Source organism: Hibiscus syriacus, unplaced genomic scaffold (genome assembly GCF_006381635.1).
Source record: "Hibiscus syriacus cultivar Baekdansim isolate YM2019G1 unplaced genomic scaffold, ASM638163v2 tig00111769_pilon, whole genome shotgun sequence".
Taxonomy (NCBI): Eukaryota; Viridiplantae; Streptophyta; class Magnoliopsida; order Malvales; family Malvaceae; genus Hibiscus; species Hibiscus syriacus.
Window position 1 is genome coordinate 2,383,382 of NW_024063172.1, and position 14,757 is coordinate 2,398,138.

The window sequence follows — 14,757 nt, forward strand, 5'->3', positions numbered from 1 at the left end:
TTTTTCCTTCATATATCAGTTTACGCAAATCAAATTATTTTGTTACATACACTTTATTCAATATACAAATATAGATAACTACTCTTGTGGTAAAACGGTTTTCTTCAAAAGAATTTGAATGGCCACTACAAAATGTGTCGGCACATTTATACAACCTATAATATCATTTTCTACCTATAATATTTAATAAAAGTAGCGACATTTATATTTTACCTTCAATATCACTTTCTACCTGCAATCGGTCCCAAATGCTTCTTTACTCCAAAACCCCAAACAACACATAAAAACCCTATTCGCGATTACTGTAATAATAAAAAACTAGGGTTTCGACAACATACTTTTCGATTCGACTGCATCAACAAACAAACAAACATCGCTTTAGAAACGCCTTCTGAAATACAGCAACAATTACGCTTCGATTTCAAAAACTCGTCCGTTCTATCGATTTTCAGAGGATATTTAGATATGGCCTTTATATTTTCATCGGATATGTTATTTATATTTAATCGATACAAATACAAAAGTGTCGATACTTTTATGTCAGGTGTCGATACTTTCAAAAGGATAATTACCTATTTCTTTGAAAGTGTCGATAATTTATTACACATACTTACGAAAGTATCGACACTTTCAATATATCCGGTATCGTTTTACCGGTTTTATCATTTTGATACCGGTTTTATCATATTTTTACATGTTATATCGTTGTGGATCGATATTTTTTTTAAAGTATCGACACATTATAGGCGCTAAAACTGCTTCTCTTTTAAATTCACAAAGTATCGATCCTTATATAAAGTATCGACACTTTCAATATATCCGGTAACGTTTTACCGGTTTTATCATATTTTTACCTGGTATATCGTTTTGGATCGATACATTTTTTAAAAGTATCGACACTTTATAGGATTTAAAACTGCTTATCTTTTAAATTCACGAAGTGTCGATCCTTGTATTAAAGTACCGACACTTTAAATGTATCCGGTAGCGCTTTATCGGTTTTATCATTTCAATACCGGTTTTGTCATAGTTTTACCTGTTATATCGTTTTGGATCGACACATTTTTAATTTGGATCGACACGAACCGACAAGTTAAGTTTGCCGGTTGCACAATTTTTTAATATTTCTTCATGACTTAGACCTACTACATTATTATTAGTCAACATTTCCGGTAGTGCTAAACCGAATTTGTTAAATATCTTTTAATGTATCCGGTAACGCCGTATATTAGCCGTATATTAACCCGCATTTCCTGAGACAATCCCCGCAAATGGGGAAGCAAGGGGAAGAAGAAAAGTATATGAAAAAGGGTAAATTAAAATTTTATCTCTAAACTATTTTGAATTTATAAAAAGTTTCTAATTAATATTTTATCTAAATTTTACGGTTAAATAAACATTAAACTATTTTAATAACGTGTCACATCATCAAACTAACGAGAGTTAACATTTCAGTGATCACATCTTAATTAAAACGAAACGAAATTGACTATGTATTATGTTTTTGCTTGAATTCAGTGACCATAGCTTTATAAAATTCAAATAATAGTGACCATTTGTGTAGTTTAGCCATATATATTAAATCCTGATCTAAATTCGACCAAAATCAATTATACTACCCATACCAATGGCCCTAAATCAATGGGCTAGTAAATATCAAGGCCTGTTATCCAAAAATATTAGGAACAACCATAATCGCAGATTGATTTCTCCCTTTTCCCTGTCAAATCCTCTCCCCCAGGGAAACAGAAATGAAGCGTTTCATTTTTCCTTGATTTTTGAGCTAGATGCTCTTTGGTTCTTCAATTGAATTTTGACGTTTAAGAGAAGTTTGGGCATTTTGAGAATTTTGTCAGGTAAATCTTGTTTGAGTTGCCTTTGTTCATTTTAGAAACTGGATTCTAAATTGATAGTAAGTTTTTTTTTTCTTGTTTTGATGAGGGTTTAATTGGAATTTGACTTCTGTTTTGGTGGGTGAAGGATGAATCAGTGATCAACATCTGGAAAGTCAAAGGAATCAGACAAAAGAGAGGAATTGGAAATTCATGGCCTATTCTTTTTCTGGGTTTGGTAAACTAACATTGAGGGGTTTGATTTTGTAAACTTGGTGTTGACAGTTTGGGAATTGCATGATTTAGGGTTAAAAACTTGTTTATTTTTAAATCAATCTTTTATGGGTTTTTGTTATTTGAGTCTGTAATAAAGGTGGATGCATAATTTTGCAATTCTTTCTTTTTTAACAAGAAAAAATCCGAGATTTTTAGGAATGTTGACGAGAATGGATTGTTTCTGGCGAAACAATAATGGCTGAAATGTTGTTCTTGAAGATTGATTGGATGAGGAAGCATCTGTGATTACAAATTTTGTTTTTGAGATTGGGTTGGATTTTGTTAGGGATACTTTAGGTTTGTCGAATTTTTAGCTGAGTTTTTGTTTTTCTAATGGATGACATTGAGGATGATGGATATCCTCCAAATCCTTATGGTGTTAGTCACCGGCAGGGTTATGGTTCTTCGAATGGCCAAAAGCTTCCTGTAAGAAACGTTCCGTTTTCTAGACCGATAAGGAATCATTATGTTGATGATGAAGAAGACGAGGACGACGAAGCCGATGATTCGGGAGATGAAAATCTTAACCAAAATAACGGTGTTCGATATGTAGGAAAAGGTGTGATTGATGATGATGACGACGAAGATGAAGATGATGACTTGTTGGATGAGGAGGAGGATTATAATGAAGGTGGTGACTTGGGGAAGCATCCGAAAAAGAGGAAATTGAAGAGTTTGGTGTTGAATTATGAATTTGCTCCTCGAGTAACTGCACCGGCAGTTCCATCGCCATCGTTGCTGATGCCCGCATATGGTGGGAGGAATTCTCTTACGGATTGGACCGAGCACGAGACATTCGTTTTGCTAGATTCCTGGGGTGATCACTTTTTGCAATGTGGGAGGAAGAGTCTTCGGACTGAGGAATGGCAAGAGGTTGCAGAGAAGGTTGCAGAGATTTCAAAGATCGAAAGGACCGAGACACAATGCCGAAATCGGTTGGATACATTGAAGAAGAAATACAAAAAGGAGAAGGCTATGCTAGCAGAGACTGGTGCTACCACCAGTAAATGGATTTATTTCAAGAAGATGAATATGTTGATGTCAACTCCACAGCAGGGCCAGCTCTCTTGCGGGTTTGACTCGGGTGAATATGTATTGATGAACCCTCGGGTTTATTTGAACCGAGCAAATGGTTTGGATGAAATGAGGGATAGTCCAGCAAACTTGGATCCCGCCGATGGCGAGGAGGATGTCTCAGATGGGCTGCCACCTAAAAAGAGAAGATTCGGGAGGCAATCCGATGAGGGTTCTTCTGTCAGACTGCTTGCGTATTCTATTAAGAAATTTAGCGACATATATGAAAAGATCGAGAATAGTAAAAGGCAGCAGATGCTGGAATTGGAGAAGATGAGAATGGATTTTCACAGGGAGTTGGAAATGCAGAAGAGGCAGATCATGGAGAGAGCGCAGGCCGAAATTGAAAAAATGCAGCGCAGCAGCGATGACGAGGCGAACGATGCATCCGCCGAGAATGCTAGTGGGTAATATATGCAAAATCCAGTTATCTTCTTTATAACATTCATCTGATTTTAACTTCTAAATGTTGTATAATGATATTGGAGCCTTCTGCAAATTGCTGTTATGAGACAATAACACGCTTGTCATACTGCACCATTCAAAGTCTAAGTAGAAACTTTTATAGATCAACAATTGCTCTTGCTTACAAACAAGCTTGAAAACATGGACTAGGTAACATCATCTATTTCAGGTGAATGGCTGAGTAGAAAAATTTGATCGACTCGAGTATAAAATTTTGAGTTATTCAAATTTACGAGTCTTATTTTATAACTCAGATTTTTTTTTTAAATTGAGTCGAATTTATGAAATTTGAGTAAAAGTTGTTTAAGTTTATGTTTAAATTTAATTATAAATGCTTATAAAGTTATGAAGACTATTTGATTCTAATTTAATCATATATATATATATATATATATATATATATATATCAAGTAGGGTTGAGAGATTAGACTTGAATTTAAAAATCAATTTACGATTGCGAGTTATGAATTAAATAATTTGAGAGTTATTTAAGTTATTTGCGGGTTATTTTATAATTTGATTCAAATTTAAAAAAAAAATGTGTCGAAGTTAAAGTTTTTCGAGTTATATTAAATTTTGCGGTAAAGGTGACCTTATTAGATGATCTCCACATAATTTACCCTCGTTGGATATAAGCTACCCTACATTGAAATTGTAATTGTAAATTCAAACTATAGAGTAACTGCCAAAAATTAGAAATCCTAAGTCCTAAAAATTAGTTTTGAATACTTCGATGGTAAATATACCAGATAAATTTGATTCGAAACCTATTATATGAACTGATTTACCCGACCTAATACTTGATATTAACCCGAACATAATGATCAAATTTGATTCGAAATCCGAACCATATCTGACCTGAATCATATCCAATCTAAAATTTAGCTGACCTAATATGAACCCATATCCAATTTGACTTGAATCGAAAACAATTTGAACTGAATTTAACTCGACCTGAAAAGCAACCTAAATCAAATTTAACCCGATTCGAAATTAATCTATTTGAAAGCAATATGAACCGAAAATTTATATGTACTTGATTAGATTTGTAACTGAATTAAGCCTAAATGATAAGATTAACAAATAAGATGACATATTTTTACAAGAATATATCAATAATTCTTTATATAATTTATTAGACTCAAAACCAATTCAATATGAATTGACATGATCCAAAAGTTGACTCAAATCGAAAATCAATCAATCCGATATTGGTACGATACGAAAATTAATCGATTTGATATTGACCCGACCCAAAATCTAACCAATATGGTATTAACCCAAACCAAAAATCAACTGATCCAATAGTCACCCGGTCTGAAAATTGACCCGACTCGCTACTCGATCCGACCCGACCCAATTTACCATACACCCAATCAAAATCTGAACTAGACCCGATCCAACCCGAATAAAATTGAATCGAATATAATCTAAACTCGAAATGACCCGACCCAAACCCGATCCGGATGACTAGTTTGCCAATTCTAATCGTAAATACTTATCTATTTGTAAGAGAAATAAAAAATCTAACTAAAAATTAATTTTTCTTATAATAGGAATTGTTGAGTATTGCAGAAAACAAAGCTTGAATCAAACAGAATATCAGAAGTATTTTCATTAAGCTTACATTATACATCACCTAAGCTAATTACTTATAGTATATTCGTAACAAACTTTAACAAACTAACAACTTCTAGAATAGTTTCCTAACAGACTTGATAGGTATGCAAGCTATATCCATCAGCTACAATCCTGCTCCCATGTATGACATTACACAAGCACTCTTCATTCACGTGAGCTTACATCATTCACTCAATATTCTCCCTACTTTCTCAACCTTCTTGATAAAAAGATGAACACTCGAATCGAAAGTGCGATACATCCTTCCGTTCAACTTGAATCGGAAGTGCTGATGCTTCCTTCCGTTCGACTTGAATCGAAAGTGCCGATGCTTCCCTCCGTTCGACTTGAATCGGGAGTGCCGACGCTTTCCTCCGTTCGACTTGAATCGGAAGTGTCGATGCTTCCTTCCGTTCGACTTGAATCGGAAGTTCGATGCATTCTTTCGTTCTTCTTATTCACCTTCTTTTATCTATTCTAAACTTATCTACTGCATGATTAGCTAATGGATTAGTCTCATCCATCCATTTCATCTTCAATCTTAGGTGCCAAGTAAAACCTGATATAACCCATCTCAGCAATCTTGTACTCAACCACAACAGGCAGTTCTGAAGACAGGCTGATTGACATTGTATTCGACAACAGGGTAGCCTTTGTAAATGAATTCATGTACCTCAATGCAAACGTCAACAATACCAGATTGTTTATCTCTATGATTGTCGCTTCTTCTGGTTTATCTACACTGGTGTTTTGCCTGAGAACAATATTTGCAGTCCCAATATCATCAGCTGTGGAAAACTTAACACCTTCTTTGGTTACAGAGATAACAACAGTATCACCAAGGCTAGCAAGATCTTTACAAACCCTTGCAAACTCAGATGAAGGCATCCTAACAATAGCTTGGTATTCAGCATATGGAATTCCAAGGTGCTCGCCATCAATATCAATTAGCTTCAACTCAAAAACCGCTATCTTATCTTGTTTTGGGTTCTCGAACATGAAAGTAACAGTCCCCATTGAGAGGTTCCTATCGCAGCGATAGTGCTCGAACCCTTCCGATCTGAGCAACAGAGCCACCAGCGCCACTTGGCTCGAACCCATCGCCTGTAACGAGAATCCAGTCGCCGAACAGTCGAAGTTCACATCCCCACTCTGCACTTTCTCTTTCCCTAATGCCTCGATCATCTTCGCCCCCAAATCATAAACAGTATCCATATCCGTCTTTTTAAGAGTCAATTTCCCAGTTTTTGAAGCCGCCCCAGAAACTGCCGGACCGTCTATTTGGATTTCAAAATCTTCGCCTTCGATCACTTCGATTTCTTCCTTGACTCTTACGTCGATGGACTTTCGAAGCGCTTGCATTAGAGCTTCTGTTTTCGACATTTCCAGAGAGAAAATTTCACTGCCATAGAGCACAGAGAAAGGGGTTTCAAGGCCAAGGAACTTTGTGATGCCCATGGCGATGGCAGTTTTTTCAGTTCCAGGTTGGCAGTTTAGAAGCGTGAAACCAAAATTCCCAGGACTTTGGCGAAAGATACCATGTTGAGTATTGCAGAAAACAAAGCTTGAATCAAACAGAATATCAGAAGTATTTTCATTAAGCTTACATTATACATCGCCTAAGCTAATTACTTATAGTAAATTCATAACAAACTTTAACAAACTAACAACTTCTAGAATAGTTTCCTAACAGACTTGATAGGTATGCAAGTTATATCCATCAGCTACAATCCTACTCCCATGTATGACATTACACAAGCACTCTTCATTCACGTGAGCTTACATCATTCACTCAACAGGAATAACAATTTTTCTTATAATTATCGAGTAAAGACGGTATTCTTTCTCTCATATGTTTATTGTGGAGATGATCATAGCTACGAGGATAGAATTCAATCAAGCAAGCAGGTCAGCTTCCCAACAAGCTTTTTCGGCTGATTTATTTCTCTCTTTTTTTTCTTCTTTCACGAATAGCCAAACATTGGGGAGGAATTTACATGAACATCAGTTTGGTCTGATTAGGGTAATTATTTCCAGACTAAAATGAACGAGGATACCTGTATGGCGTAGGGTATCTTATATCCACCAACAAAAATAGAAAAGTGATATTTGTTTCATGGGAAATCTATTCAAACATCCGCCACCTCCTTTAAGAAGAATTATACCAAATCTTATCATACCAATGTAGGTATTTTCAGGAGTTGATATTCAAACAAATTCGAGGTTAGAGATGAGTTGATCAGATCAGTGTTAAAGAATCACCTTGTCAGAAGCAAAAAAACCTTTTCATCCATCTCTTCCGAAAGTAACAAAGCTCCCTCGATTCCATTTCTCAAGTTAATGAAGTCGGAAATCTTTTAATTACGAGAGTTTTTTATGATAGTCTAAAATATTACAAAATAACATTTATTTAATTTTTTTTAATCATTAATGATATATATCCTACAAATACAACTATTTAGTTATGAAAGTTTAGAGTTGAATAAAAGCAGTAGAACATTTGGTACACTTCTACACTAAGGTTGTGATGATTTAGCCTAGGCTACCGTCCGTTTTCCAATGCCAGTATTATCATCCCTTGGTGGATATAAGACACCCTACGCCATACAGGTATCCTCGTTCATTTTAGTCTGGAAATAATTACCCTAATCAGACCAAACTGATATTCACGTAAATTCCTCCCCCAATGTTTGGCTATTCGTGAAAGAAGAAAAAAAGAGAGATATATCAGCCGAAAAAGCTTGTTGGGAAGCTTACCTGCTTGCTTGATTGAATTCTATCTCCTTCTCCAGTCATTTATACCATTTTCTACAAAATGTAGACGATAAGACCGGGTATTTTTTGTTTCTTTTGTTCATTTAATATTCTAAACAAAAATTAATTTTACCTAACCGGATAAAATCACAAGAGATGAAATAAATATCAGATGTACTTACCAGGCAAAGAAAATATTAAGAAGACTGTCATTTACCGTGATGACGGACTCAAAATGACGATTTTTTTTCTCATTTTCAACTACTTCTAAACTTTTCATATTTCGCACCAAATGTATAAACAACTGTTGCAATTATTGTTCGGTATTTTTTCGCTTAAGGAAAGAGTTGCAAGGTAGTAAAATGAGGAAATCCGGAAACCAAGAAACAAGAGGGTAAAATTGTTGCATGGGAAATCCATTCAATACACATAATGTGAAGAATCTGGATTCAAGAAAATCATATAACGATACCTGCAGCAAATCATAAACCTTTAGTACTTGGTATATCCTTTAAAAGAGCAAACATTTAGCCTCCCGCCAACAAAAAACTTGTTTGCGAGGAGACCATAATAACCGTATCTTTTCTCTTAAAAACCCTCTTCGATAAAGTCAGGATTCTAAAGACTCGGTCTTAATGAAAACAAATTCGGCAGACAGGCAAGCAATGCAAAGAGAAGGTTTTACGAAACCATGACCCCAAATAACACAACCGTTAACCCATCCAAGAGTCGGTCTCAAACTTTCTCGAAAATAGTGGGTTTACACATAAGAATGAAATTCTCAGTTGCAGACGACCGAGCTAATAATTTATGCAGCAGTAGATGCACCCTCTGATTTGTTGGTTTCCATTGGTTCTGCAGAAGCCAGAGGTGCCTCACCATTACCTGGGGTTGCATTTTCATTGGGCAGATCACGGTTGGGGCTTGCATTTGGATTCGCATTAGTATCTGCACCCTGAGGCGGTGGGGTTGCCGGTGTTTCAGGTGAGGCCGGTTTAGCCGGCTTAGGTTTCATCATAATAGGCCTGCACAACCTGTTTAACGCAAATTCACATATCCGCACCGTCATATCAAATGTAGACATGAACATCTATCGCCATATAGAATTCGTACCTATCTAGTGCTTCGGCTTTCTTTCTCACATCAGCTGACAAGAGAACTGGGGTAGCATGCTTGGGAAGTTGGTCCTGCTGTTGTTTTTTCTCTCTCAGCCAGGCCTCAGCTTCTACGCATTCGTTCAACACCTATAATTTCAATGCACCAAAAGAATCATATCTCAGGACTAACAGCAGGTAGTGGAGTGCGATAAAGGGACCAAGACAATACCTTTTGCTTTTCAGCAAGTTCAATGTGATCAAATTTGGGATCATTTGACATGGCTGCCTCCCTGTAACTGTTAATACAGTAAGCAAGTTGATCAATGACAGTTCCCCTCTCAGTATACTCTTTGAAACGTTCTTCAATAGGATCCCCTTGCTTCAAAATTAAGACAATCTGTCAGGCACATGATGTATATAGTCAACCTGAGTAGGCCAAAAGAAGAACAATTGTTACCTTCTTAAGCTCTTCAAGCTTAGCAACATAAACACCCTTTGTTTCATCTTCTCCATCTTCATATAGCCAATCCTCAGTTTCCTGAAGCTTAGCCATAAGCTCTTCCTTCTCCGAAGCAGTAACAAAATCATGGTATTTATCACTAAGCTGAAGAGTGAAGACACAAGGTATAATCAGTTTCAAGATCACGACAGCCAAGAAACAGTTCTATGATTCAGAAAATTAGCAGATAGCATCATACCTTATTCCTCATGTCATATACATAAGCCTCAACAGCATTCTTTTTATCCTTGGTTTCTTCCATAACCCTATCTTGCAAAGCCATTTCGAACTCCTTCTCTACTGCCTTTTGAACATCTGCAGCTAACATTGCACCATAGACCAACTCTGCCACTGGGACATTTGTTTTCTTCACCTTCTTCTTGGGAGCCTCAACCTATATGACAGGCAGAACAACGTACGTAAACCAACCGATCAAACCATGCAAGAACCCAGGACTAAAAGTAATCCACATAATTACCAAGCACATTAAACATTTTTGGATTAGGAGTAAGTCTGGCTTAAAGGCTACACCACCCCTGCACATTCATGCATATACAGCAGAGAATAATCACTTACTTTAGTATCAGTCTCCATTTTCACAGGCTTGTCACCTGACTCAGCAACACCATTTTCAGCCCCTGCTGCATCAGCTGTAGGCTTGGCATCTTGCATGTTAACATCAGTCTCATTGGCACTTGGAGCAGAAGTATCACTAGGTGCTTCATCAGTCTCCATCGTAGAATTGTCTTTTTCAGTCTCTTTTGAAACTGGAACTTCAACTTCTTCCTCTTCCAAGAGCTAAAATTACATTAAAGTAGTCAGGAAAGCAGAAAAAAGAAGAATTCACATTTCAGATATAATAAAAATTTAAGAAGTTAAATCAAAACTTACAGTTGCTGACTCGAGGGACACAATCCCATGCAAATTTAGGCGAACTTTGATCTTCAATTTTGGTCGTTCATTTCTTATTGTTGGGAAAGGCCCAATCTGCCATTTAACAAATGCCACAAATTATCACGAATGTAAAGGTTGAACAAGAAACAAGTTACCCTCATGCTCAAGTAAAAAGAAAACAAAAGCTAATCAGAAGAGGTTGATTAAGATTTATGAATCTATTACCGTGTAAGTACTGATCTTTGCCGGGGCCTGTAAATCACTAACATCAGAATATTGAACATCAACAGTGAAAGTACTTGATTTGTGGAATGTCACAGCCTTGACACTGGGTATTGGGTTTCCCTTTGGAAAAACCAGTTGTTGTTGTTCTGCTCCTCCAGTCTGACCATCCATACCAGAACCCTTCCATGATAGTGAGATTGGGAAAGGGAAGCTCTCATTGACCTTTTCAAATCAAAGGTATTCAGAGGTCAGCTGTGTTCAAAATACAGGAGGAAAAAGAGCATGACATTGACTATACCACTAGCAGCAACAACAATGGGAATATGAGGAACAGAAAAGGTAGAAGGAAAAATATCCGTTTTAGGGAACTAAAAAAAAGTAAGAGGCTGAAATCATACTGCAATGCAATCAAATTCTAAGTAATGAGCCATGAAAATGAAGAGCTGGGATAGCACTCAATGCTGACAAAAATTACCTGAAAGTCTCGAACTTTGAATGTGGGACTGAGAATTGCACATTCCAAAGCGCAACCCCTTGCAACACATTCACTAGCATTCATTGTGCGTCTAGGCTCTTTACCAAAGAACTCCGTGAGGATTTTCAGCATAGCAGGAACACGAGAGGCTGAGCCAACAACCTCAACCATATGAACATTTTCAACAGCAAGTCCAGCATCAGCAAGTGCTTTCTCAAGTGGCCTTTTCACACGTTGCAAAATTGGAGCACTGATCTGCTCAAACTCCTCTCTCTTAATGAAACTCCTGACATCCTTCTCATCCATCAAGCATTCAATATTCAAAGGTGCCTCAGGATTGGCACTAAGTACCTTCTTTAGCTTCTCACAAGCTGCCCGGAGCCTAATACAAGCCCTAGCATTCTGGAAGACATCAATCTTGTATTCCTCTTTAAATTTTACAGCAAAATGCTGAAACAGAACTTCATCAAAATCTCTACCACCCAAAGAGCGGTCAAATGAATGAGCTAAGATCTTGAGTTGCCCCTTTTTGAAAGCAGCAATACAAACTTGCATGCTAGCATGTCCAATATCAACAAAGGCAACATTTAAAGAGTCATTTTCAGGTAAATCAGTTTTATAAATACCATAAGCTAATGCTGTTGCTGTAGTTTCATGAATCAAGCGAAGGGGGTGCAAGCCTGCAATTGTGGCAGCATCTAAGACAGCCCTTCTTTGAAGATCAGTGAAGTATACAGGAATTCCAATGCAGCAATCCACCACAGCTGCATTCAGATTCTTCTCGGCTATGCTTTTCAAATCCGACAAAACCATTCCCAAAACTTGGGTTGGGGTAAAAGCTCTCATTTCACCTAAATACCGAGCATGAATCAAAGGATATCCATCAGGCCCCTCGGTGACATTGAAGGGCAATGACTTGAGATCTCTTTGCAACTCGGGATCTGAGAACTGACGGCCAATTAACCGCTTTATCTGAGAAATTGAATTCTTAGGATTCATTGTAGAAGATGCTGCCCCTGCAGTACCAATGAATCTCTGCTTGTCCCCAAAGCAAACAATAGCTGGTGTTTCACGCTTTGATTCATCATTAAGCACAACATCAATTCCTCTCTGCCTCGCAACAGCAACAATGCAACTCTCATTGCCAAAATCAAACCCAACAACGCTCATTTTCAGCAGAAATTACACAACTTTACTATCTCAATAAAATCAATCTGGCATACAAGAAAACAAAAGGCAATAAGATTATATATATTCATGCGTGCATGTATATGTATAAATACGTACACAGAAATATTAAGCGGGAAACCTAGATACTGGCGCAACTGCACATTTAATAAATAGCATATTGCATCAATCACAGTGATATAAGATATTCCCAGTTATCATGAGCAAAAAATTACCGCTCAAGATTCTATGTAAAATTCAATGGGCTAGAGTTCATGGTGTCAGAAAATATAGCTGATGGAGCACCATAATTGCAGAATTAATAAGTACCACATGCATCAATCACGGTCATATGAGTATATTCCCATTTTTACGAGCAACAAATTGCTGCCTAAAATTCCATGTCAACTTCCATGGGCTTGAGCTCATAGGATGATTGCTCTCAAATACATACAGTAAAGATCACTACAAGATTCGATAATCATTCCCCCCTTTTATTCCCATTTTAAGACTCATGGAGTTGATCATTCACACAAGGAGACAAACCAAATAAGGCTTAGAGCTAAGTGCTAACTACAAGCAAGCGGAGATCAAATACTTTTACAAGTTACAACTACAACACTTAAGTATAAAAAACCAAACAAATAAGTAAATAATAAAAGTAATGCACATACAAAAGCCAAATAATTGTAAACAAACCCTAAAACTTTAACAATTACACATCAACCCAAAATGAGAACTCGTTCAACTAAAATTAATCAGAAATGAAAACTGCTTGCAATGAAAAACCATAAATCGCGTTCAAATCAACCTAAAATAACTACTTTAAAAGTCAAAGAATTCCCAACGACAAAAGTTGTTGAATCTGAAGAAGAAAAAAATAGAAATCAAATAAGAAACTAACTGATTCTCTAGAAACAGCTAAATCTGAAGACAAACAAATATCAATGCCATTTTACGCGCCAGATCTAGAACTAGACAGACCTATAAGTTACTGAATGAAAAGGTAAATGCAAGAACAACAACAATTAACGAGATCTACATAACTGCAAATTGCAAAGGCCGGCGATCGTACCTTCAAAGGTGAGATTAGAGCCCAAAGAATTCCTGTCAATATTTCTTATGCGTTCGAGAGAGAGAGCCTCACGAAGCCAAAAAGCGAGTTGAGGGGCGCTTTATTAATGAGGGTTGGTGTGGAATTTTCGATTTTTTTTCTAAATAATTAAAATGAGTTCATTTGAGGTTTTATTTCCCTACTATTTTATAAAGTTTTTGAGCGAGTTCACTCGTGGACCAACCACGACTAGAGATGTCTAGGAGATTCTGGTTTCTAGAAAGTTCTACCCAAAGCAGACTCTTTTGAATTCTTTAGGGTTGTGCATTTATTTGGGTTTCTGATTTATTTTCCTTATAAATGGACTTAATGGGCTTTTTCTTATGAATACCGTGATTGCTTTATTTGAATTGGTGGCATCGTTTAAGGGTACAAAACGGGAAAAAAGTTTGAATTTATAGGGGTAAAATTTTCAGATTAGCCCTTGTACTTTTTGAATTGTTTTTATTTGGTAAAAGAATTGTTTTTAAAATAGTTCATTTTCAATTCCTTAGTGAACTTTTTTTTGTTAGGACTTTAGGTTCAAACTGATTGTGCACAAATTGTAAAATTATTCACCGATTCGTGCGTTGTTCATAGCTTTTTGTTGTTGATCTGAATGACGTCATGCAAATAATGAAATTAAAAAGATCAAATTGATTCATCGAAAAGCTCATATGGTGATTGATGTTATAGTCAAGATAATGACTCCTTCAAATTTCCATATGATCTTTTACGATATCACTCCTAACATAGTTTGTAGTTTTATATATAAAGATGTAATCGACATTTTTGACCATCGACTGTTGTATCTTCATTCTTTGGCTTACGTCTCTTCATACTCAAAAAATAAACCTTATATCACATAAACTAAAACTCATTTTGAAACAATTCTTTTTCACATTCAACAACTACCAACACCCAACCCAAACCAAACCTTTTTTTTAAGAATCTCATAGTTAATAATTGGGTGATCGCATTAAAATAAGTTATCTTTTCGTTATTGAGTTAATAGTTGGGGTAAAACTGATAAAGTAATCAAAATGTAGATGACCATTTTAGAATTTTTTATAGTTAAGTGATTAAAATAAAAAATATATTAATAATTAGGAAAAAATCTAAAATAAAAACTTTAAGGCTGCAAGTAAAATTAGTGAACCATAGTCGTTGAACTTGAAGGCAGTAGTACGGTGAAAATATGTTTTGTCGACAAGGGGGAAAAAATAGGAGGAAACGAGGAGACAGGTTAAATCAATCACCCAAAATCTAAGTAAAGCTGTGGAAAT

General features: G+C 36.3%; 3 protein-coding genes across 3 annotated transcripts; 1 reads left to right on the forward strand and 2 right to left on the reverse strand.

Moving 5' to 3' along the window:
* Window positions 1–1,697: 1,697 nt before the first annotated feature.
* Window positions 1,698–3,731, forward strand: LOC120169550 (trihelix transcription factor ASIL1-like). The gene is made up of 2 exons (XM_039177669.1): window positions 1,698–1,856; window positions 1,981–3,731. The coding sequence occupies exon 2, from the start codon at window positions 2,442–2,444 to the stop codon at window positions 3,591–3,593; it is 1,152 nt and encodes a 383-aa protein (XP_039033600.1). The 5' UTR covers window positions 1,698–1,856; window positions 1,981–2,441; the 3' UTR covers window positions 3,594–3,731.
* A 2,001-nt stretch (window positions 3,732–5,732) lies between these two features.
* Window positions 5,733–6,634, reverse strand: LOC120169677 (proliferating cell nuclear antigen-like). The gene has a single exon (XM_039177789.1). It carries the CDS (start codon window positions 6,627–6,629, stop codon window positions 5,784–5,786), a length of 846 nt encoding a protein of 281 aa, XP_039033720.1. The 5' UTR covers window positions 6,630–6,634; the 3' UTR covers window positions 5,733–5,783.
* Window positions 6,635–8,528: 1,894 nt separating this feature from the next.
* On the reverse strand, window positions 8,529–13,581 carry LOC120169742 (heat shock 70 kDa protein 15-like). The gene is made up of 10 exons (XM_039177864.1): window positions 13,454–13,581; window positions 11,212–12,425; window positions 10,737–10,958; window positions 10,509–10,604; window positions 10,194–10,415; window positions 9,817–10,011; window positions 9,576–9,722; window positions 9,348–9,497; window positions 9,135–9,265; window positions 8,529–9,055 (listed from the first exon to the last, which is right to left on the reverse strand). The coding sequence occupies exons 2-10, from the start codon at window positions 12,379–12,381 to the stop codon at window positions 8,830–8,832; spliced, it is 2,559 nt and encodes an 852-aa protein (XP_039033795.1). The 5' UTR covers window positions 12,382–12,425; window positions 13,454–13,581; the 3' UTR covers window positions 8,529–8,829.
* Window positions 13,582–14,757: the final 1,176 nt, after the last annotated feature.